Genomic DNA, 26,089 nt, shown 5'->3' on the forward strand with positions numbered 1-26,089 from the left:
GAGCTCTCCTTTTTGTACGACCGCAATGGTTATGTTTAACTTCTAGTTTGGTAAACAAGCTACCAACAATCTGCTTCTGTGCACCTCTTGGAATCATAGAATCACAGAATCATTTAGGTTGCAAAAGACCTGTAAGATCATCAAGTCCAACTGTTAACCTAGGACTGCCAAGTCCACCACTAAATCTTCAGTTGCTCTGCAACATAACCAGCAAATCTTGCAGTTCCCTCTGCCCTCTAGCCCTTTTGCAAATCTGCTTTCTTTATGAACTGGAGAGTGGTGGAAGAGGCTCTTAAGCTTATGTTTAACCTTAAGCTTGCATACAGAGCAACACAGCTGTTTGGGACAGGGGGGCATTTACTCCTGTTTCACAAGTTCTGCCCCTCCTCATATTTTTGTAAAGAATGCAGATGGTAAAGAAGGAACAGAAGTGCTTGTAGTAGGAAGAAATTAAGGATGTGGAACTAGATGTAGTTTCCATTTGGAAGGGCCCCTTCACTCAAAGAACCTCTCCAGAATTGGTGCAGACGCTGAAGATGGACACACAGTTCAGGGCACATGGACAACTATAATTCACAAACCTTCTACATTTCCAGGACTTTATATGGTACCACACTATAGTATTGATACTATATACAATAGTCCCAACTCTTCCCAATGTTTATGTTCAAATTATCAACAGACAAGAAGACCTCTTTCAAACTTCTTTTTTTCCAGCCTGCATTGTGTGTGGTAGAAAGGGGTCAACCAGGAATAGTAAAAAAATGCAGACACAAACTATGCTCTCCCAGTCAGTACCATGTTGTAGTACATGCAAGAGAGACAAGAATCTTCAAGACTGGTGACTTACAACAGCTATCTCCTCACAGATCCCACCTGCACCCTCCTTTGGAAAATTACGTACTCCAATCATTTGTTTGGATTTTCATTTGTTTAAATTGTTCTACAGTACAAATGAGACTTTTATTGCTTGTGGAGAGCAAGTCTAAACACTCTCTTGCTATTTCTTGCATTTTTTCTTCTTACTATAAGTTTAATTTTTGATACTCACTGTTGTCTAACTGCAGCAAAAATGGAAGCCACAGATGTGGAGAGGACGAAATAAAGTTTTATTAAGTGCAAAAATGGAACAAAAAAAAAATGCAATATAAATCACAGAAATTACCCTTTATTACCTTAAACCAACCATCATGTGAATTCACGTATAACTTGACATATGCATGATCCAGCAAATTGACACAACCAGTCTATACAAGTCCAGTTAACATCTCCTTTTCTCTAGGGACCAGTAAACAAAAAGCAGGTATTTCTAAACCCAGATTAAAGTCAGCAATTCAGGATGTATGAGCAGTAAGAATAACATCTGGTGTTAAAATGAGTATGCATATCGTTAACTTCCCTTGTCTCTCTTTACCACTGCATGGGCAGAGGATCAGCTATAGAGATTAAATGACTGTCATGATACCGTTCTGTGCAAAAATACTTGCCCTTTTACAGATATTGAGTAGTTCCTTGTACTACATCTGAATGTCAGCTTTCTGGCATTCAAACAACTCCTCTGTTATTCTGTAAAACCTCAGTGCTGTCAAATCCTATATGGTCTCACGGTCTTCCAGGTACAGCTTCATGAGATATAGCAGGTACATGCAGTCACATCATTTCTCTAAACGGAGGTGAGGGGGCATTCATGCCAGATTCAATCTCAGTTTATAGCAGCTGATTCTCATAGATGGTAGGCTCAGTCCACAGCTTTTAACAAACCATGTGCACTATCCATATTCACATGCGTAGTGTAACACATTTGACACTTTATCTTATTGGGCAATACGCTGATGACAGCATATGAAAAATGATGGGGCTGAGGAGCAAGTTTAACACCTCAGTTAAGTACCAGGAAAGTTACTAACTTTTCTGTCAGCTGTTTGGCCAAGAAATGGATGTGCCCAGTATGTCTGATGGCGTTTCTGAAGTAGGGCCAATCACTAGTCCTACAGGAGAATGTTAAAACTGATCTGTGATTACAAATCACAGGAAACACTGGTAGAGAAGAACTGAACCTTGAGAAAGATTTGGAAATGTGAAGAGACACATATCTACAGAGCAGAAATCCTCTTCAGTAAAATCTTAAACGAGAGAACATCTTTTGCCTAACTACCATACTTCAGTAGCTCATTAGTTGCCTGACAGAAAGCAGGAGACCTCTTGGAGCTGATCTGAAGGACACCACAGATGCAGGCCTTACTGCTTTGCTCCTTGCCATCTGTGTGTTAACCTGGCAACTGTGTTGTCTCCATTTTGTAAATCGACATTCAGCCTCTACTTTTACCTGAACATCTGTCAGAAACTGCTTTTTTACAGAATATTTGACAAACAAGGAGGTATTTCATTCTCATGAATCTTGAGATATTGCCATGACACTCAGAAGTCCAATTATGTTCTCAAGTGCACTAAGAAGGTAATGCAGCTCCGTCACTACAGCTGCATGAATTAAGTGTCAGTGTCAAAGAGATGCCTCCTTAGAACCACCATTAGCTGAATGCAAGACAGATACTGAGCCTTTATGGTCTCCTAGCGAACTGACAGATCTTCCAAAATGATTCTCCACTGATTTCTTCCCATTGGTGGAGGAAATACAGTTCCATTTTATCCAGGAATTTATGTCAGAATCTTATCTTCTGATGGGTAGCTAATAATAAGGGAGGAGTACCATGGTTTTGAATGGCAATACTAAGTTAGTTTTAAAAAACAAAGTACAAGTGTTCCAAAGGGTTAGAAGAAGTATATGTACAGACCAAAGATCTCACTTCCCTGTAAATCCCCTACATCCCTCAGCTGAAGACAATTCAGGGCATATTGTAGATATCAGTATCTATGACCAAAATACTATTATCTCTATCCCACGCGCCTCTTCTCCCTGCCAAAATGAGCATTTATGGTATTCTCAGTGAAATAGGAGGATGGAAACAGTCTTTACCATTCCTCCAAATAATTCCCATTTGGCTTGTCCAGACCATGTACAACTCAGTAGTGAATACTGTTAGCCCAGCCAAATCTGCCCTACTCTTTCTAACCTCCCTTTTCCCTGCTTTCACTTGACTTTCCTGATTGACATTGCCCAAAGCCTGCACGTCAAGCTCTCTAGGGCAGGAACCGTTTGGACCTACTCCCAAGCAGAATCCTTAACAATATACAAAATAAAAAACTAAGAGCATCTAAGTAATAATACTTTGCAAATACTGTTAAATTTATTGAGAGACTTCAAAAAGTATGCAAGTATAACTGACATAATTCTACATTACTGGAAAATGTGAAATAAAAATGTTTTTCATTTTGCTTTGTGCCATGCAGTAAGTCCTTAGCAGAATGCAATTTCTGCTTCTTGTTCAGATTGCTGAGGAAACTCTCTTTGGGATAGCATTTAGCATTGGGGTTAGCATTGTCCTAGCCACTGTAACAGTTTTTACATTCTTCTTAGATCTCAGACTTTGCCTCTTATGAGCACTATAATCCCAAAGTGTGCAGTTTGTATTTTCTATTAGTTAGCAAAATGCACAGTTTTCAGCAGCATCTTCTGTCTCCAGATTCATTTATATGACTGCATTACAGTCACAGCCCTCAGTGCGTGGTTGAGTCACTTCTGAACCTAAGTCAAAATTATTATAATGCCCTTTGGTGTTTATCTTGGTAGGTTTTGCTGGCATCAGGTACCGAAGGTTCTTCCAGAATCTGGAATTCAAGGGAAGAGATTTATCCTTTTTCCACTTCACAACCCTCTTTGAAGGTAAAAGAGACAGTGATTGTGGCAAGAATTTGTAGTCACTTATAGGCATATATTCAATTAATATGATCTTAGTTTTTCTCTCAACTAGGGCTTTATGCAGTCCACTCTCAAGTTCATATATAGCTCTGTCAGAAACGTAGTTCTGGCTCAGTATAATGATTAATCTTCGGCTTTTGTCAATAGATGAATGGATATCATCAACAACCGCTGCAAATTAAAGATAAATGTGTTATTAAACTAAATTGAAAGGACAGCCACTGAGTCAACTTACCCTTTAACAACCACACATGTACCAAAAATGTTCCTCTTATAAAGTGACATCATGTAAGCATCCTGTCCCTATGAAGAGATTAATACACATTGCAGATTAAGAGTCTGCAAGAACTATCTCAAGAATGGCCAAAGCTTTGTTCTCTGGGGCAGACAGAAACCTACATACAATCTCCAGCTACCCTAGACAGCTGTCTGTCAGTAGTCACACAGATAGAAGATGACAGCAAAATTTATTTTTCCTCCAACTAGAGATCTCTTTGCTCTTTTGTAACAGATACCATTGGAGTGATTCCACAAAAAACCACCAACAGCAACCTCTCTCTAAATATTCGGTAGCCCTCAGGTTACACTTTCCTTTACATCACCAAACACCCAAATCTATTGCCAGTAATCCAAAACTGAGACTAGCATGTGATGATAGAATGATCTCCAACTGTGTTTTAATTCCATGACTTTCGTCATGACAAGCCATGACTGACATCAAATGGTGATACCTTTCAGACACCCATGCACCAAACTGAACTCACACACACAACTTCCTGTGCTTGCCTCAGCACTGTGGGACAAGATCTACAGAGACCACAGATCTAGAAAACATGCCTTACAGGGAAAGGCAAAGTAAATTGCAGGAGTAACCCAAAGAAGAGAAAACTGAGAGGAGAAGGAGGCTGACAACAGTATTACAACACACCAAAGGCTCCTGTACATAGAAAGAAATACTCTGTTTTCCATAATGGTTGAGACCACAGAAAAGGAAATAAGCTCAAACTATGGGAAGGAAATAAGCTAAGACTACTGAAAGAACCAGATTGAACGCTTCAAAAAGCCTTTTTTTAATACTTAAGGAGAGAGAATAACTGGGAAAAATGGTTTGGGAGAGCTGTGGCAACTCTCAGGTTAGAAAAATATGTCAAGAATGGATACAAGGAGACAAGATCTTGCCTTGTGAAGAAGGCTGCCTGACCTTACTGTTCTGTGTTTTCAACAATGAAATCCTATTCCTCAGCTGGATCTTTGTGCTAAGTGGAATCCCCCCAGTATCTTTATTCCAAGCATCTGCAAAAGGCCATCTATCCATAGGCCGTTTAGAGAAACAAATTTCGATTTTCTCATTTCTATTTTGTTATGGAACCCATTACATTCACAAAGTAGTTTCAACCCCACCACAAACATACAAGTTACCTGAGATTAACTAGTACCAGAGACACCAGCTGCTTTGTGCAGTAAATGTGAGTTCATTTTTAGGTGCCTGCTCTCAGTGAAAGCAGGGCAAGAGCCCTATTACTTTGAAACATCTGACGTCTTCTGTGTTCTCACCTTAACTTTCTCCGTGTGAGCTTTCTCGTCTGTCTTGGTTCTGTGTAATTAAAGATGTGTGTGTGTATGTGCCTAGGTGTATATGAATTCATAAATATATCTATAGAATATTTAAAATGTGTGCATGTGAACTTTGCATGCACATGGTCTAGATTAGATGAAAAATGTAGCATTTCAATGCACATTTGACAGAATTCCTTCTAAATACAGACTTTGTGTGAAAATGATGTGCCGATTTAATGAGCAGAATATTCAATACACTTACCTCCTCCAGGGGATATATCCCTCTCAAATATACATAACTTGTACCCAAAGTTTTCTTCTAATATCATGGGTAATATCTTCAAAGCAAATTCTCGCTCTTCTTCAGTAGGAGAAACACAGTCTTTCAGGTAAGACACAAATGCATCATATTCTTTTCCATCTGGAAAGAAATCACCAATTGTTGGCTTGTTAGCAACCATTAGAAATACAGTATCTGGCCCATCATTCTGGTTTTCAAAGTTATTGTCTCAGTAGCAAAGCATCTAGAAACTCCTGCTCTTTCCTTTGATACCCTGAACAGTCTGCAAACAAGCAAACAAAAAAGATCCTGGATCAATTTAAATCTGATATAAAAGATTCTGATAGCATTCGGCAAATATTTGAAAATAACATATCCTTTCTATATTAAGGTGTTTTTAAAAAAAAAAAAACAGATTAATTTAACCAGTTAATGTCACATTTGTGATGATCAAGAAAATTGTGTCTGTAACCTGATAAGAATGCTATTTAAGTGATATTGCAGGTTTCCACATTTATTTTGCTCTTTGTCTATGGCTATTAAGTATTTCTGTAAAATGGGTACTGGAAAAGCAGAATAAACTAATTTATTTTTTAATTATAAGAGTACACCATGGATATGACAGAACAGAGTGCATCTGAACAGTATCTGACCATGTCTTTTCCATTACCTGCTCCAGAGGCAGCTTCTTCACTGTGTTTATCTGCTGTTACTGCCCCAGGTGTATAACAAACTCACTTAAGCACCTGACCATCAAGTTCTCTTTTACATATTCTTTGCTGTTTCTATTCACAAAAGTCATTGATTTATTTTTTCTCTTCCTCAAAGATGATTGTTTTGTAGACCCCACCAGAAACTATTTTGTAATCAATACACTTATTTCCGAGTTAGCATTAGCCAAGTCATACCTCCAGCAGTGTCATCTTTTCTACATATGTGCCTATAAAACAGGACTAAGTCGACTCTAAACATCACACAGATGAACACCACAGCTACAGCAACACATGGAAATAGCACAGCAAGGACCATTCCAGTTGTAAATATGTGCACAGGCAGATCTCGGGCGTACCCTGTAAAACAGAAACCCAGGAAATCATAGCCTTAATACGGAGTATTATATGACAAGATTACTGTGTTCAATACTGACAGCATCTTGAAATCACTCCAAAAAAATCACAGTGTTGATGTGAATCCTTTCCTGCTAATACTTCAAGCACATATGCATGCCATTTGTCCTGAGATGGAGAACTACAGAACGTGGATTACCGTGAAAACTGGAGAAACAATCTTGCATGCATTCACACACCTTCCACTTACATAAATAAACTATATGTGGGATCAAGACTGACACTACAGACCCTTATAGATGTACGAACTGGTGGTCACCCACTTTTATGATGTTTTTTCTTCAGGTTCTTTATTATTTCCTGTTATTCTTTGCCTTTCACCCCTCTCAGTCCATTCATAACACTCCTTAATCTCTAAGTCCCATTTAATACCTTTGGCCAAGTTAGGGTTAGTGGGTTTTTTTTCCTGTCTCTAGTCCCTTTCAGGTTTTGGTGTTTTTTTTTTTCTTAATTATTATTCTGTTACCTTTGTCTTTTTAGTTACAAATATGTATTTTTAACACTTAAATCTTTGTGAAGTCTTTGTGAAAGCACTGTTAAGTCACGCTCATTGTGGTCTGTATTTCATTTGCTTTATTATATGCATCATCTTTTTACTAGTTTATTTTCACATATTCCCAGTGAAGCTTGGAAAGGTCTGCAAGAGATGGAAAATAAAAAGGTAATGTCCATTTTCCCATGAATCTCCAGGCTGCCTGGACTATGGTAGAGTCTAGGTAGCTTTCCATAGCTAGAAGATAAGAGTCCCTGACAAGAGAGAAACCATCAACTAGAACATTTCAGGAATTATTAGGACTATAAAAGATTGGTCTTTCCAGAGGATGAAAAAAACAAACAAACAAACAAAAAACCAAAACCAAACAAACAAACCCTCAGATTTTAATTTTAGAAAGAGCTGCTTAATAAACAAAGTGATCAAACAGCAGACTCTGGGCTGCACTGAGCTTTGGGTACTTAACCCCTGTGATCCCACCAATCTGATCAGTAGGAGAGCACAGTCATGGGATCTAACAAAGTACCACCCAGGGATCTGTCAGCCTCCCCAGCTGTGTCCACAGCAGCATTGGTTGAACTATGGAGCCCTCACACAGCTGCTCTAGCAGACATGGCAGCAACCCCCTGCTGCCCCTGTCTCAGAGCAGGAGGAATCACCCAGGGGGTTGTTAGGTCCAGCACCAGATGGACCAGGGCCTCCACAAGCACACAGAACATCATGGAGAGATGTTCTGAAATCAGTACCCGGCCCTCAGGATTGAGAAGGCTGGCATGATTAATAATTATGTCTGAGAAGTGTGATTCATAGATAATAGCATACTTTTCTTCAGTTTCACAATTTTTATTTGTGTTCTTCCATCAGCTTGCAACATGCAGGTGAAATTATGATGGATGTCCCCTTCCGTTACTTCTTTAATCCGCAGTAGCCTTGTGACGTAGAACTTGTTTCCCAGCCTGCAACAAGGAGTGGTGTAAGCAACACTATCTGTACAGAAACCTACAACCAGCTAAGAGGCAGATTTTGAGGAAAAAGTTCAAAAGTAACCCCAGACAGGATTTACTGAATTTACAGTTCCACAAGTGCAGGACATTATCACATACAAACAAAAGTGCAGTATTTTCAGGAAACCTACTGTAATCTTTTGAACTCTTCTTCACATATTGAAGGTTCGTTCTCGGGGATACCTGTGCATTTTTCTGGAAACTTGTCATTAATTAACCAATAGAGGCTGGCATCTTCTTGCATATAATAACTCAAGAAACCTGTGCAATTGAGTATCTCTTCTTTACCTAAACAAAGCATAACATAGGAAGACCTAGTCAGAAGTAAATATCATGTTCACAGTGCAGTAAAATCTCAGCTTTCCAGGCAACATATCCCATGAGCTGTGCTCCTTTCTGGACTTCATAGTCCCTGCACGTTTTATAAGTGTTCCACCTGCACTGGTGGTAGCTTCTGCAGCCATGCACAGGGCTCTGCTGCACCCTGATGCAGTGACAGCCATCCACTGTTTTCTCTCAGCTAAACTGTCACAGAGAGAAGAGTTCAAATAGGCCAGAAAATTCCAGGATTCAGAGAATACAGGGAGTTGGACTTGGTGATCCTTGTGAGTCCTTTCAACTTGAGATAGTCTATGATTCTATGAACTAGACAGTTCTACAGGCAGAGAACAGGAGAGGACAATCCATCACTAGTGGGCCAGGTAAAAATAAGTAACCGGTAAGGGGAATTATAACCAACTGATTATAGTAACTAAACTATACACTTTTGCTCAATAAAACCAAAACCTGTTAGAGCCCCTGCTGAAGTCTCACAGAATAAATTCTCACCCCAGCACCACACCTGGAAATCAGCATAATCCTGAACATATGGACAAGTCAGTCAGCCAGCCACTTTGTACCATTTCAAAGCACGAGTTGGAAGTGACAGGAAACACCTCATAGAGTCCAGTTAACTATAACAGCCAAACTAAAAAGACAACTATACACTTGGGAGAAGTGCAGGAAGAAGGCTGCAGCTCTGGAGTGTAAGATCTGATGATTTGCAAGGCATTTTATTTTAAACACTGTCATCAGAAACTTGACCTGAGCTTAGCAGCAGCTTTACACCACCTTTTCTAGGTTACGCCAGCATCATTTCACACTCAGAACACCCTTTATTAATCCACAAAAGACACATGTTAGTTCTTGTTCAGGCCATCATGCACAAATGCTTTCCAGTAAGTGAGGCCTGCCCAGGAATTCTCTAAGGGCACACATTACAAACTGACTCCTCAAGATTTATCAGAGTGGATGCTTGCAGGGGAACTGCTTAAGAATCTTTAAAGCAGGATCCAGCTGAAAATCTGCTCGTCTTAGAAATCCAAATCACAGTTGCACAGATTGAAACACAGACCTAAACTTCTAGTACTATCTACCTTGCAACTCTAACTCTTTTACCATACAAAACAGCTGTTTTCAGGGAAATATAGAACACCATCTAAACAATGACAGGTTCAACAGAACATGGACCCAGCTCATCCAAAATTCCCTTCACTGTCCGCCATGCCATCTGTCTCAACACTCAGCAGGTAGTTCTATGACCTTATGAAATGATCTTATCAAGGCAGATAAAGGATGGAAAACAAGTGTTTCATAATCATTTGATGCAGCCTTCTAAGGATGGGGACAAGCATAGTAAGTGGGAAGAACTGTGCAGGAAGTGTGTAGTGGTAGGTTGGGAGACATGAGGCAACACAGGATTGAGGTACTATCATTAGAAAAAGGACCTACCAACTGGTATTTGTAGGAAGGAACGACAATTAGCATCTGAGGTCCTGGCTGAGCAAATGAGATACATGTATGAGCAACAGAGGAGGTGGATATGATTTTTCAAACTTGAAAAGGAAAGAATAGGTAACCAGATGGGAGAAACCCTCAAGCACAGAGGAGGAAAAAGACAGGTGAATTTCTGTTTCTAAAAATTAATTACAGCCTCACAAAATCCTGGATCCTGTCCAACACTGTGTGAAGCCTGCAGACCATGTTATCTAACCTATTCCCAGCTAGAAGCACAGTTAAGATCTTGGCTTTTGACAATATAACTAATTCTTTGCAGCAGTGACGGATCTTGATGCTCATGTTGCCAGGACTGGCAGCCCTCACAGTTCTCATTTCCCTGCAGAATAACATCCTCAGGTACATCAATTATTAAGGGGATTACTCATTATTGCTGTTCACTGAGCAAACCAGATGTCTTTCACACATTGCTCCGTGGGGTTTGCTATCTACAAGAGAAAGCCACAGAGAGATGGTTTACCATCACATCCACTTTCCCTTGCTGGTCATAGCAGTGACCTCAGCTTCTGCCTCTGTAAAAGGGTACATTTAGCATGGAATACACTAGGCAAAACATAACTAGATGTGAGGACCGATCAGATTCAGGAGGCTGCACAGACAATTGTTTGTTTGATTACACTTAACCAGACCATCAAACATAAAGGCATCAAAACACAAGCATATATAACCAGTGGCAACCATGAAGATTCTTGTATTAATTTCATACCTATTTCTGTTTCAATTTCTTCATTGTGTCCAACTATCTCTGAAGTTACAGCCTCGGGTGCATCTAAAATACAAAGAAGTATTGCTATTGAAGTAATAGCTTGCTTACATTCTACCACAGTAAAAATTACATATTTGCTTTATTTCTAAAACTAATCATATACACTCCACTGAATTCAAAGAACAGTATCTGGACTCTGGCATTATTGAGTAGTTTAAAACACACTATGTAATGCTGCACTTTTTTTCACATGCATATATGTACAGTGCACAAATTGCAACGGCTGGAAAGGCTCTTCCCCAAACCCCTTCATAAGTTTGCATGACTCACAGCAGCTATTATTGGAAAGAAAAAAAAAAAAAACCTACCTCAGGGAAAACATACTAAATAAATTTTCCAAAACTGGTATATCATAGAAAATTCTTCTTCTGCTTTTTTTTTTTTTTTTAAATTGTTGTAAAATAGTTTAGATTACCAGATTCGATCAGCCTTGTATATATTCATCAAAACAGAACTGTAATTAAAAACCTCCATTGTAAAGAGAACCAGAAAGCCTGCTTCAGTATTTCAGAAAGGTTTCTTACCTTCTTCTACAAGCAGCTTAATTGTATTTGTGCTGTGGTATATCTTTCCTTTATGACTGATTAAAATTTTACAGGTATATATCCCAGAGTGCTGTACTGTTAAGGTTTTAAAATCCAGTTCCCGCTCTGTTTCGTTTTCATAGTTCACACAGTCCTGCATCAGTAAAGGCAGAGAATACTATTCTGTAGCAAACACGCATTCAAAACCTTAAAGAAGTGAAAAATTATTTTTGAAACAAAGTGTCACCATCATTCTTTCACTATCTCGGTGATATTTATCTGACCCAAAAGAGGTGGGGTTTTCAGTCATGGTCACTTAAAAGGAACATGTAAACATTTAGCCTGTAAGAAGCTGAGAGCACTGCAATTCCACACAAGCATCTGAGTATGAAAATATCGTATCTGGAATTTAAATGCACGCATTTTTTTTTTTTATTATTTTTTTTTTTAATGATGGCTTGATTCACCTGCTTGTGGCCAAAAGTTGTGTAGACATATGAGGAACTTTCCAGGTTAAAGCACAATGCCTCAACAACAGGGAAAGTGACCATCTCAGAGAGTGACAAGAGTTGGGCTCACATTTGTTTGCCCTCCCTATCCCCCAAAACAAACTGCTTTGTTGTTTGGGGTTTTTTTTAACTCATAGCACACGCTGAGTGAAATGTCCTGTGAAAATGCAGCAATATTTGGTTCTCATCTAAATTACCTTAGATCAAGAAGGGAAATGATCAGCACTGGAAATTGTCCAGGGAATGGACATTTCCTGGATCCATATGCTTACTACCAGGCTCTTACACAAAAGGCACTCCTGTTTTATCTCAGCTTAGGGTGTGATAGTAAGACTGAAAATTTTAACCCAATCAAGCACCAAAGGATATTTAGGTACAAGGATGGGTGCTTCCTATGTCTCACACAGTATTAGGCATTAAAATATTAGGCATCAGTATACTCAACTTATCCATGAAAGAGGTCAGTCTGGGGTATGGTGCTTTACTGAGGAAAACATATCCACCTATGGCCCTATCCATCAATGGTCCTGTCCTCCCAGGCCACAAAGGACAAGGAAGCAGGGCTGTGGCTCATTCTGCCAGACAGAATCCAGATGCCCATACTTAAGTGGCCAAAATCCCTTCCTGAAATGGATTCAGTGTGGAGTGAACAGCATCTGTTACTCCAGCCAGGACACCTGAGAGGAATAAGGAGTGCTGGTCAAGGCAATGCATAGGGACAGAGTGGAAGAAACCTATTCTATGTGCTTCATCCAACAGTTAAGCACAACGCCCCAGTTGCAGGTGTTCACACAACTGTCATCTATGCTCTGGCAAAAGCTAGTAGAGAGAAGAGGGATGATTTGCCTAAAATGAACAGAACTGGATTGGTTACACATTTTGTAAAAAGAGTTCAGAACCAGCAAAACTGAGAAGTTTGCAATTACTTTACAAGCACACGCCAACTGTAAAACAATTATCTTGGCACCTCATTTAGTGTCAGGATAATATCTGAATCAGTGAAGCAGCAGCTGGCTAAACCAGCTGCTGGCTAAATTAGCAAAAAGACATGGACATCACACCTTTAGCCATTCCAAACTACCAGCTTATTAGTAACTTCTGAGTATAGGTACATTTTTCTAAAAAATCTGAGAACAGAGAAAAAATTCCTTTTGTATATCTTTCTGAAAGTTTTTTTTCCCTAATAGCTGAGAAATTAAAGCTTTACAAGGTTTGTAGATGCTTCTAAAAATTTGTTTCTAATTAATTTTTCCTGCAATCAGATGTTTTGTTTCTATAGCCAATGATTTGAGTGACAGTGTTTCAATAATTACCTTGTACCATGTTACGCTGTCATTTTCATTGACAGACAAATCACTGCATTTCAGTGAATGACCAGTTCCAGCATTTTTAATTTCTGTAGTTAAATGATTTTTGTTGAAACAGCTGCTTTTATTTCTTTGAAGTACATTCAAGGTCCACTTTTGAATTGTGAAATTTTGTTTTCCATTGCTATGAAAAAAAAAAAATTAGCAGTCAGTTTTAGGAGCTTTTTAAAGGAATGTTGCTTAGTGAGTTACACAACAAAATACAAATAAATTCTTCAATACCTCTGTTAGGTAAAAAGTATACCTATTCTGACCTAATTATTTATATTTTCCTTTATTACTTTTCCACCACCAAATACATGTTACTTCCCATTAAAAAAAGAGGTTATCTAAACCAAACCATCTATCACAAAATATTTGACAATACATCTACGAAATATGAAAATCTATGCTATATCAACCAGAACAAGGATGCAGCAATCTATGGCATCATGTATAGTTACAAGTGAGCATAAAAGAGTTTTAGGACCTTGAATCAGCTAGATATTTTGCAGGTTTAATCTCCCTACAAGTTGCTAAGGTTTATAGCTGTAAGTGAAAAATATATTTGTAAAATATGTCAAAAAACAGATGGGCAACCCTACTACTATTCACAAGGCGACACTATTTATTGTTTGATACTGTGCAGACAGTCACTGATATTTTGGAAATATTTCTAAACTACACAAGTCTCATTAATTACAGAATCCCTTATAGATTCAAGCATGTCTGCAAAACAAGGCATTTTGGAAAGGATTCATCTCCTTGTCTTTCAGTCTGCACTGATCAGAGATCTACAGCATCTGGCTACCCCAGGTTGACTGGAAGAGCCAGGAACTACCGATTCTAAAGTGTCCCATGCAGTATCTGTAAAAGATCAGATAAATATGCTCCAAAAATGCCTCTTTTGAATATCTAGGAGCTGACCATTGTCATTCAGATATCTACTACGTTCTATCCACATATTCCTCTAAAGAATCAGATTATAGCTGTGAGTTATTTCACTGCTGGATATGTCCGAATAAATGAACACCAAGGGAAAAGAAGCTGGAGGACTTCTGGCTTAAGCTCAGCAAAGCTGGCCAGACTTTGGCAAAGTTAGTGTTTAAGAGAATGTTGTATGCTGCTGCAAGTAAATGGGTGAGATTTTGCAATTAGTGCATAAAGCTCTCATTTTTACTGAGCGAGCAAGCAAGGTCTGACAAAGCAAAAGAAGCAATCACAGAGCGCTTCCCTCCAGCATCAGTCATATCTTCATAAGTATGTCTGAATCTTTCTGTCTCTAAGGAAAAAAAAAAAAAAAAAAAAAAAGGAATCATTCCCAGGAGAACTAAAACTAGTCAAGAATAATTTCAGTGAAAAGGGCTAAGGGGAAAAAGCAGTTAAAATGGAGAAGCAAGCCTAACAAGTCTATCAGCTTAAACACCATTCTTGACTGATATGTCTTTTACTGTTACAAGATTCAGAACTATTAGGACATCGTTTATATGATGAATTTAGCCCAAGTTTTGGGTTGGTTCTTTCCTCCCTTTTTAGCTCCCCTCCAACATGATATATTTACGTATTTTGCTCACCCTCTTCACACTGTAGCCCTTTTTCAGCTTACATAGGCTCTCCTTGTTCTCCTTACTTAAGATAGTAATTACTCGTAATTGCAATTGACTATCTAAACCAAAACATAATGGTTTGGTTTCTCTATCAGTTAACTATGGTGTCATAAACAGGAAAAACCTTATCAAAACTTTTTCATCAGAGATGTACTCACATGGGTATTCACGGTGGGTGGAGTCCTTCTCACCTATTCTTCAACATCACATTTACACCTTTAAATCAGAGCTACTAATCACAGTCAGCAGTGGGACCACAGTCAATAGTCACCCTTTCGGAGTGCAGTTTACATGACCTATTTTAAATGTGTGTTTTAGGACAAGATAATCCGTGCCCCAGAAATGTTTCTCTCTCTCCCTTGTGGTAGGAGAACCTCTTTAGCAGGGGGTTGGACTAGATCATCTTCAGAGGTCCCTTCCAACCCTGACCATTCTGTGATTCTGTAAAGGTACCTTACCTACAGTAAGTTTAGGTGTAGACACAAACATCAGTTTCAATTAATTCTGCTGAGTCTGCATGGTTTTTAGATATCACACTAGTATCTGAAAACTGCTGGAGAGGCATTTATGGATCTAGTCATAAAATACACGATTCTACTATCTAGATCCAACAGGTGGAAGAAAAGGATCAATAAAGCCACATGTTCTCCTCAGCACTGTCACTCCACAGAGGCTTTCTTCTGTGATCATATTTGGTGAAATCACTTCAACAAATATGAGGATTTCACACAAAGTGGATTAAGATATTCTACCTGATGAGCCAAAATCTGGCAAAGGGCAGCTCCCTGGAAGGTGACAAAATCATACCTATGCAAACTAAGATGAATTTGGCTTACATAACTTCTAGTTGTCTGCCATATACATGTTTTTCAACAAAAAAAAATGCATTAAGTCGTATTGTTTGAACTGCTAGTGTCTCAGCTGTTTTATTTCCATCTTGGTTTCCACTTGCTGAGATTCTTTAATGATAATTTGCAGGGAACAAAACCATTTCTGGCTTAACAGCCTTTCAATTCCCCCCACCAAACCCACCAAGAAGGAACAACAACTAGCTTGACTAAGGAGGTGATACAGGGAAGTGAAAGCCCTTATAGAATATAAACCAAGTTTACTTGATACATAGCCAACTCTAAAGTCATCCCTTAGCTATTTCACTGCAACAAGAAGACAGTGTTATCTCAGTATTTCAACCTACTGCAAGAAACTGTCACTCTGTCTTCCAACCTACAGTATTAACTCTAAATGTGTGTGTTCCCACTGCTTTCAACTGTTCTGAACACAGTGAAAAAGTGAGCAGTATTAGGGTCTTAAATAGTGTCATGTGTTTATCATGGATCTCTGTACTTTCATTTTTTCCAGGAACCTGTAAGTTCCCTCAGTTTCACGGTCACCACCACAGAGCAATCAGATGACCTGCTTTTTTGTATTCTGGTTTTTTCTTTGATAACCACAGGATATAGGCTATGAAAAAAACATACAAATTAGAAATCCTGCCAGAGATGTGTGACACTGTTTTTCTGCTTACCACTCCCACTACAAGTGCACATGAAATCCTTTCTTGTCAAGAAATGTTGCTGAAGAAGGACACACTCAGGCTTACAGGTGTTGTCTATTAATTCCTGAATTTATATCCTAAGTCTACTACACTAACAAACACACATAAACACATCAATGCATACACGTGCACACTTTAGATATCTATGTTATGTCTCAGCAGGACACTTCTGCTTTAACTGGAAAACTTCTGACTCTTCTTTAAGTCAAAAATAAGTGGATAATACACCATAAAAACATTGTTACACCATTTTCACCTCTTGCTTTTTGCATATTGTCAGTTGTAACAGATCGGAAAAAAATCCCTAAATTTAATTTGTTTGCAAAATCTGTCAACATGTGTTCTCTTTTCTTGAAAATCTGAAAAATTACATTTAATTAAATTATATTTAGTTGTCACTTTGTTCACTAAAAACTGCCTACACAGTTATAAGTACTCTAAAAATAATTTACCATATGGCTTCCAAATAGTTCTCCAAATTAAATAGTTGGGGGGAAAAAAACCCCAAAAAACTTAGAATGCCTGCTTTCAAAACCAGAACTTTAACCTATTATAAATGCTCTGAAATGACACTAATTCCATTCTAATTGTCATTCTTATTAAATCTTAAACCAATTTAGTATTTCACAATAGCCCACAAGTTTTCCCTATCCATAGAGACTACTAAAAGTCCTCTGTCTCTGCAGAAAACCACTTCTGCAAATAATCTGTGTTTTCTGAAATGTAACTTCTTTAATATGTTTGCCAGTAGTGACAACCGTCATATAAACTAAATCCAAGATCCCATTAAAATCCCATGAAAAAAAATCCCCTTATGCCTATTGTTGCAGTGGTGACACTTGTGAGGAGTTTCAGTGCAAGATTCTGGCATATGCCTTCATTCCAATCCTAACAGAACAATTAATACCTGTACGAGCCTAACAGAAAGCAATTTGGGGAGGGGGAGAAGGTTGTTTCAGAGTGGTCAAAATATATTCTTTTTAAGTGAGAAGCTTTTTTCCCCCTCAAAATAAAAATGCTTTCTTTCAAAACTGAGATTTAAAATGTAGTAGCATAATAGTCCTAGAAAATGAAACAAAAAAAGCAGAAAATCAGAAGTTTTAATTCCAAATGAATGCTTTATGTGATCAAAACCTTTCTTCTGAGTTGCTTGCTGAAGTAAATCAGCAAATCAAGACATTGCACAAAGGATTCAGACATTTTTCTGGTTTCCAACAAATACTTATTAATACAAACTTTGTCCTAAGTTTTACTTAAGGTCTTTTCCTTTAGTCTCCTTCTATACATAAGGCTGTTTCTCTCATTTTTGAAGTTTATGTATTTTTCATACTCATTTTACAGAGTTCTTGTACTTTACTGTGGATTTACTGTCATTACCCCGAGTCTTTAAAATAATCACAAAACCACAAGGGTCATGAAGTAAGGCTGGGGGTATTACAGCTTTCCTCTCTTTTGTCCTTTATTTTATACTCCTTATGACAGCCTCCTTGAACCTGGCGATTCAAGTGTGCTGTCCACCTATCTTTCCCCATGCCAAAATGAGTCAGAGCATGCATTTTATACCATTGATGAGGTGCTGGCAGTAATTTGTTAGATTTAATAGCTTTTTAGCACCATATTTAGTGAAATGACCATATAGACGACTGATCAAGGCCACCAGTAAAGCCAAAATTTAAAGCCAAATTCAGACTCGATATGAAAAGTACAAGTCTGTAACAGACAAGCCGACGTCAGGTATTACTTATTGTTAACCCCTACACACCAGGACCAAGCAGATGGCTTCACCTGTGCTCCTTCATACGAATGTCTGCATCCAATAATACACCCCCTTTACATGACCTTGCACCACAAAGTAGCCAAACTACCATACTCATCGCCCCTAAAGATTCTTAAGATTGGGTTCAACATATGTGAGTAAAATTTTTCTTAAGCTTTACTTACTATTCGGATAAAGAGTACCCTACATTTGAAAAGAAATCACGTAAGACCAAAAGAAATATTCTACCAGCAGACTTCTCATTTATAATATTTAGCATTTCAGATACTGTGACTTGGTAATTTTTAAAATCATATCAGGAAGATGATAATAATAATAATAATGACACATGGAAAAACAAAACATGAAGTTCTTAGTTTCCAAGTTAACTTGGAAGTTAACAATTGAAGTCTAGCTTCAAACTGTAAATTATCAGACTAGTGTTTGTGATATTACTGGAGGAAGGTGGAGTGCATTTTTCAGTACCTGCAGTCCTACACCTTTACAAACCAGGCAAAAACCTTAAAAATATTGCCTGAAAACCAGCACAAATCATTACATGCAAAATAACATGCTTAAAACTAATTATTGCTTCAATTGTAAATGCTGGATTACAGTTTTGGTGCAAGTTAGTCAAAAGAATTCCATGCAGTAAACCTTTGATTTAGTTCCTTTTGTCTTTAATGGTGGTCTAATGAAGATTACCACCGAATAAACAAGGCCTATCCTTATTTCTCCTTTTGACTCATAATCTACAGTGGTAAGAATCAAATCTAATTATTTCCTTTGTTCTTTGAACAGCTCCAAGCATGCAAAGGTTTGCACAGAAACCATAGCTCATCTATGCCACTCTTTATTACTTTGCTATACAATCAGACCACTTGGCAGGCCTCAGAGTGTGAGATCCACTCAACACAGTAAGGAAGAACAAGTCTGCTGGAGAAGACAAGCAAATATTGCCTTTTACTTGGCAGTGGACAGAAGGGTTGCCTATCACTCATTTTGCTCAGGTAATTAATCACAAACCAGCAGAAATGCTACCTGCCTTATCAAAAGGTTTACAGAACCTTTGGAAGGTTGCAACTGCCTATAGCTATTTGTAAATATTACAGGTCTGCCTGGATGGTTATTGAGTAGTGATGTGGGAAATGACACGTAGTTCCCTGCACCTCCTTTGTACAGATGCCACTAGCTGCACAAAGCAAGACAAAGAAATTAGCTTCTACATACACAAGTGTGAAGGCAAGATGTTCACCCCCCGGCTTGCATACCAACCTGTGAGTGACAGAGTAATTCCCAGAGTCACTGAGTTCAGCTGGCCAAAACTCCAGAAAATTCATTTGGGAAACAATTCTGTGTGTTTCCTTTATCAGTTGCTGCTTTCCAGCATTTTCTTTGTACCAGTTTATTGTGTATGCTTCTTCCTGAAAATGTTCTTGCATTGACTCAAGGTAACAAAGGAAAAAATATTCCCCTTCTAGCACATCAATGGAGGCACGAAGGGGACACAGCTTCTCTTCAGAGAAAAAGGAAAAAAAGGTACATTAAGAAGCCAAGTACTTATTTCAGAAAATTACTTTAGCCTGAGTTTAAAGTGATTTGCTGCGCTGCTTGTCTTTTATAAAGCAACTTCCTTTCAGCAGAGTGGTTTGGCAACATTTATTTATTCCAGCAACACTTACTGGAAAACTCAGTTTTCCAAGTCTTTGTTCTACCTCACCCAAACAAAACCAGAAAAGGGGGATAAAAAAAGGGCATGCCCCTAAGATTCTTTAATGTGGGTCCAACAGTGTCGGAAGAAAATGGGCACAAATGCCAGAATCTGGCCCCACTCTGCAGTAAGGCAGCTGCCACAAATGGAAAGGGAAAGGAGAAATTCTTCACGTATGGTTTGATTAGATAAATATGGCTACTCCTCAGAACTGGTCAACTGCCATAAAATCAGAGATCTTATGAATTAACATTTGGCATTTTCTTATCTTCTTAATTAAAACTAAATCATTATGTAGCTAGATTTCTTTAAGATTTCAGATATCTTTGGGAAAGTTGCCTTGGAATGAGGTTATGTGTGTAAAATTTAGTGTCAAAGTCTGCTTTTCCAATCAAATCTTCCAAATATACCATTGCATACAGAAGTCCTAAAAATACAGAAAAGGGACTGTGGTCATCAGGTGTCTCCAGGTAGCATCTCAGCTCCTTTTGTTTCATAATTTGGATATTTTGGACCAAATTTCCCAAGTCTGGAACTGGGCTGAAATTGCCGAAACCAGTAAGATTTTGTTCTTAACTGCAAAATACAAAACTTGCCCCACTCTAAGCAACTGTCAAGAAGATGCCACATATTCATCAAATATTTTGAAGGTTCTACTAATGAAATGAAGATTTATACTTACCAGTGGCAGATTCAATGATAAACATTAAAAAAAAAATCATAAGAGTCATTTTTCTGAGTTACGTCTCACTTCTCCAGAAAAAATGAAACTGAATTGTCCTTGCTTGTTCAGAAAGCCTACAAAAAACAGATTCACAATTCATCACAAGTGCAGGGAAACAAAGTCCTTTGAGCATGTGGGCAGTGAAACTATTGCCTTGTACTGAAAAGGGCTTCCCAAACGGAAAGTTACACATTTTTATTATAACAGCTGTTTTCATACATCAGGTAATGTATCTAGATTTTTCTTGCCAAATTTGTTTTAAATTTAGAAAGCACTGCAGGGTTTCCTTCCTCCATTTTCTTGTTCACTAGATGTATTTCACAAATGACAATCTTACAGAAGCACTTAAACTTAGATCCCAAGCCAGCAGACACCTATCACAGGATAGAACAGTGTTTTTTTTCTCCAAAAAGAGTATAAACTTTGCAAGACTGGACCTTGTAGAAACAGCTAGTAGAAATTTCCCTTGCCTTCGATGAGAACAGCATGATTCTGATAGATTGAACATCTTTCTTGATGGCTAATTTTGAGCCTGTTAGAAAACAATTTTGTCTTACAATTTTGTCTACGGAACCAATAAGCACCGGCTAAGACTGCTAACATTTCCACTGATGGGGAGATGAAGAAGCTCATATTCAGTTACTTCATATGTAGCCAACTTTATTTTCACAGGGAAATGGAAAACACCACTCAATAATACCAGCGTGGAGAGTCTTCTCTGAGATTCCTCAGAACAGCAGGTTAACTGAGAACCAAAGGCAGAGCAGTCCTAAGGCTGTGCCTCAGTTCTGCTTACAAAACAGATAGGTTAGGTGCATGATAAGCTCAATTCAACCTCTGTAGCCAAGACAGACAACCTTGCTTAGTCACTGACCCAAACATGCATGGACAAATGAGACACACACACACATGAAATGTATTTCACAGAGAGCGCTGCCAAAAGAAAGCTCATTAGCGTTGCATTTCTTTGGCTTTATCACCTAAACCTCTTGCAATTTGAGAAAGCATATACTTACTGTGTAAAACACTGCCTTGAGATCTACAGTCAGAAACTTCCTATGATCTACAGCAGCCAGAGGCAGGAGGCTACTGCATTTCCAGCGATATTCCAGAATGACATCAAACTGTGTAGCTGCTCTCCTTCTCTTATCGTTCTCCCCCGTTCTTTACAAGTATGCCATCATCCCATAAATCACTGTAAGGAGATGAAAGAAGTGTTTCACATCCCTTTTTTCAGACTGACTGGTAGGCAGATCCAGATTTAGAAAGCAGCTAAAAGTTGGATGCTGAGTACTGCAGCAAGCAACTTTAAAGGGTCATACAGTAAACTCATCAGACCTGGTTTCAGTTCCCTTCTACACATGTGGATTCAAACTGCTACACTTTACAAGGAAAGAAGGGGCCCCTCTTTATTTTCATTTCTTGAATTTACCTTTCATTTTTCACCCTATTACATCCAGAAGAAATACAGCTGTTACAGACCATGAAACTATGATCTGTTACATAAAGACAAAATCATTAATCACCAGATTTTAAATTCTAAATCACATTCTTTGTTAGCACATCACGTCAGCACACAGTGGAAATTTGTTGAATGCAGAGCAGAAACCTACATTCTTTCAACAGGGATTAAAGAACACAGTGCAATGCAAGGTACTTAGTAATAACTGAGTTGGAGATTGGCAGCTACTGTTAACAAGAAAAACACAGGTCCTTAATCTTACTCTCACATTGCTGTTGAACCTGATCTGTTTGTCTGAAATTGTTCTACTCTAGGCTAACAGTGTTTACATTTGAGCCATATGCAGCACTCTGATGAAATTCTAGGAGGGGGATAAAGAAGTGGCAAATAATAAATGCTTTTGGTGAAAGTCAGCTAATATAAAGAGATTCTTCAAGGAACAGAATAAGATTTTTAATTCTCAGAAAGAACTGGAGAGTTTATTTTAAAGTAAAGGCAAAGGTTCTCTGCCAAATAAAAGGGTACAGAAATACTCAAGGGGCAAAACGGCAAGGCAATAGTGGGGAATGACAGCTTCAATGAAAAAAGTATAAAAAGCCCAGTTGCCTAGAAGGCCCAAAGCAAAAATAGCTTTAAGCATGTTTTTCAAATTTCATACATGCTTAAAGCCACTGATGGAATTTTAATAATAAAAAATCATTTTTAAAAATCACCGTGCCATTGTGAAGCCAACAAAATCTTTAAACAAACTGAATGTTTAAGTTCTGTAAAGCACATTAATGATATACCTCATGAAGTAAACAATTGTATGTATTTAAGCATCATTATTACTTATTTTCCCAGAATCACCAGAAGATTTTGGTATGAAAGGGAGCTGATAACGTCAAAGTGATCCTCAGTTTTGGCCAAGTAATTCATTTTGATCAACACTTTTAGAAACCTGAATTTGGTCCCAAAGGGTTGTGACTTCCGGGGTTTTTTTTTGAAAAATAGATTCTTCTGAACGTCAGACCATTTGAACAAATATTTTGGGGTCAAGAGCAGAAAGCACTAATCTTACCTCATTAAGAATGGCTTCTTGTGGAATTTAAGCCTTTTTCAAATATCATCACACAGTGCCGTAATTCCCATCAGACTCATGAAGGAAATGAAAGGATCTAGCAAACATTTGCCTTAACTATACTATGTCCAAACAGCATTCTGCCAGGACTGCAATTTACCGGTAAAAATTAAAATCCATCTTCATTTCAAAAAAGACAAATGAAGTTGTTTACTTACTATGCAGGTCTTGCCAGGTGCAAAGCAGATACAGAGGCAGTCTTCCAAACTCTGGGGGGTTACAACTTGTACTATAACTCTTCTGAACCTCATTTATCACTGAAACAGACAGTAACCTCTCTCAATACAATAGACATCTCAGTCTGAAAAACCTCCTGAAAAAGGTAAAGTGGAATTTCTCACCTTGTGTACCGTTGACTGCAGGGAGGAAAATGGAAAAGGTAGATGTGAGAAATTAACTTTCACTAGCATTAATGGAAAGGTAATAGCAAGTTACAATTAACTTTTCTAAATGAGGCATCTGTGGGCTCATACACAAATGTTTTAGGCGTCATCTTTTGCTGCTCCCATCTACAACAGCACTCAAGGAGCCCATCCTGCTCCAAAGCCACCCAGGTGTGAGGGAAGGGGCCCGGGCAGCGCGGGGAGGGTGGCTTTGCGGGGCCATTGATGGGCTGTGTGTTGAAAATAAGCCCTTTCCAGAGCTAAATTATTTGCGGCATCTCTGTAGTCGGGAAAAAGTATATCGCGGGCCGGGGATAGAGTGGGAGAGAGGTGCCCCAGGCAGCGCAGCGGGCAGGGAAAGCGTGGGCGTGGGTCGGGGGGCAGGCAGGGTCGAGGGGCAGGCAGGGTCGGGGGACAGGCAGGGTCGGGGCAGGCAGGGTCGGGGGACAGGCAGGGTCGGGGGACAGGCAGGGTCGGAGGACAGGCAGGGTCGAGGGGCAGGCAGGGTCGGGGGGCAGGCGCGGTCGGGGGACAGGCAGGGTCGGGGCAGGCAGGGTCGAGGGGCAGGCAGGGTCGGGGGACAGGCAGGGTGCCCGGGACAGAAGCAGAGCTCCGGCCAGCGCCTGCAGCCTCCCAGCACGCTGCCCGAGTCGGGCCGGAAGGGATGGGGCTGGCGGGGCAAAGCGAGGGACCCCGCATCCCCGCACACCCACAGAGATGCCCTGGTCAGAGGCAGGCGCCCGGCTCCTCCGAGGGAGGGCAGAAGGAACGTCCTCGCCTTCCCCCGCCCGCCCGGCCTCTCCCGCCTCCCGGCTGCCCCCTGCCCCGCCGCCCCGGCTCGGTGCCGCACCGCCCCCCCGTACCGGAGCGCCGCGGGGCCGGCCCCGGGGCGTGCAGCAGCGCGGAGAAGGCAGGCAGAACTATTACCAGGCTTACCAAGGGTGCTGGGCGGTCAGCCGATCGTGGGTGGCAGCCAGAGGTGCCCCCCAACAGCAAAGGGAGCGATCATCAACTTGTACTTAGGAGACGGGGGTCTTCCCTCCCGCAGCCCTCCGGAGGGAGGAAAGGCACAGGGAGGAGATGTCTTCGGTTCTCTTGAGTCGAAACGCCTCTTCCTCCGCTCTTCTGCTGAAGGCCCATTGCAGGACTTTCTTTCCAAGAAGTGAGATGGAAGTAGAATGGACGCTTAGGAAGGCATATATTAAGCTAAATATAGCAACGTGTGCCTCTGCTATGGCTTGCTTCCCCCCTCACTGTCCGTTTTGAGAACGAGGATGTGCAAAAAAAGATAAACTGTATCCTCAAAAGCTGATACTCTGCAGAGACCTCAAAAGAAAGGGGGAAGAAAAAAAAAAAAAAAAAAAAAAAAAAGAAGAAATACAACCCCCCAAAAGCATTTCGAAATATGGTCTGCAGGAAAAGAGACAAGGCAAAACACGTGATCCTACCGTACTTTGATCAGAAATGTCCCCATTTCAGTGCTGGTTTTTTCTGTGACACCATCCCCTTTGGGAGAAGAGCAATGCAGGCTTTCAAGACATGAAACATTTTCTAGCTCCATTACTGCAAAGGGAGTGCGTGTATTCACGTCTAAACAAGCTCTCACACCAGTAGCTGAGCCTGTTTTCAGCCAAATGTTGATATATCAGAACTGTAATTCCATCAGGGATTTCTGACAGGTGTATTTCCTATTTCAGTACTGATCCTGAGCAAACAAAACCTTGCCACTGTTCATTCATATGAATGGTTTATTCAATATGTACTGTGCAATGATTCACTATACTTCTAAAGTTATTTTGGAAACAGCAGGAAAGAATTCATTCCCTCAATATTTCTTTTATTTTCACATCACTTTTTTCATCTTCAGAAACTTGTTTGATGAAAGGTACTTTTTCAACTCAGGACAGTTATGAATGCAGAAGTTCCCAACAGCAACAAGTGGTGCCACTTCAGAGGTAAAAAAAGTAGATTACACTAAAACAGGAGGGATTCCACAGAGCTGGCTTTTTTACACGTATTTTTTTATCACTGAGGTGAAGCAAAGAAACCCTGGAGAGTTTTACTGTCTCGCCTCATTTGTTTTCCTCATCACAGATTGAAACTATATGTCTGTAAAAGCACTTTGGCTAATGTCAGTCAGCACAGCTCCAGGAAAGTCAGCTAAGAATCTGACTCACTTCAAAATCTGACTTACTTTAAAAAAGTGTACAGGATACTTTGCGGTGGCTTTTGGTTTTATGACTCAGTGCCTGATTTTAAAACTTAAAAGAAAGATTATATCATAAAGATAATATTTTTTTTTATTACATTAAGATAATGATTTTACATGAGAATCCGAAAGCAAGTTAGCAGCCAAGAAATAAAACGGTAAAGCAAAATGTCATTGGCTTTTTACTTTGACAGGCTAAGTCTTGATAGTGACAGTTTGGAAACATCTTTTTTTTTCTCATTATTTTTCACTCTTTTAGAACAAAATTTTCCGTGAGCTGTTCTCACATTCATTTGCTTTCAT

At 39.4% G+C, this 26,089-nt stretch overlaps 1 protein-coding gene across 1 annotated transcript; it reads right to left on the minus strand.

Moving 5' to 3' along the window:
- Positions 1-1,141: 1,141 nt before the first annotated feature.
- Positions 1,142-25,761, minus strand: LOC121083872 (interleukin-18 receptor 1-like). The gene is made up of 13 exons (XM_040584680.1): positions 24,514-25,761; positions 23,353-23,451; positions 21,629-21,807; positions 20,571-20,686; positions 19,453-19,693; positions 13,227-13,404; positions 11,405-11,558; positions 10,821-10,883; positions 8,410-8,566; positions 8,097-8,230; positions 6,563-6,724; positions 5,637-5,795; positions 1,142-3,988 (listed from the first exon to the last, which is right to left on the minus strand). The coding sequence occupies exons 4-13, from the start codon at positions 20,617-20,619 to the stop codon at positions 3,588-3,590; spliced, it is 1,698 nt and encodes a 565-aa protein (XP_040440614.1). The 5' UTR covers positions 20,620-20,686; positions 21,629-21,807; positions 23,353-23,451; positions 24,514-25,761; the 3' UTR covers positions 1,142-3,587.
- Positions 25,762-26,089: the final 328 nt, after the last annotated feature.

This window comes from Falco naumanni, chromosome 2 (assembly GCF_017639655.2).
Source record: "Falco naumanni isolate bFalNau1 chromosome 2, bFalNau1.pat, whole genome shotgun sequence".
NCBI classification, from domain to species: Eukaryota; Metazoa; Chordata; class Aves; order Falconiformes; family Falconidae; genus Falco; species Falco naumanni.

What these genes read in the sequence shown, in the direction of transcription:
- LOC121083872 (XM_040584680.1), bottom strand. Translation starts at nt 20,619, where the DNA reads ATGACTCTTATGATTTTTTTTTTAATGTTTATCATTGAATCTGCCACT. An exon ending in GAAGAGTTCAAAAGATTACA is followed by an intron (nt 8,231 to 8,409) that starts GTAGGTTTCCTG and finishes TCCTTGTTGCAG; the next exon opens with GCTGGGAAACAAGTTCTACG. An exon ending in GGATATATCCCCTGGAGGAG is followed by an intron (nt 3,989 to 5,636) that starts GTAAGTGTATTG and finishes TTTAATTTGCAG; the next exon opens with CGGTTGTTGATGATATCCAT.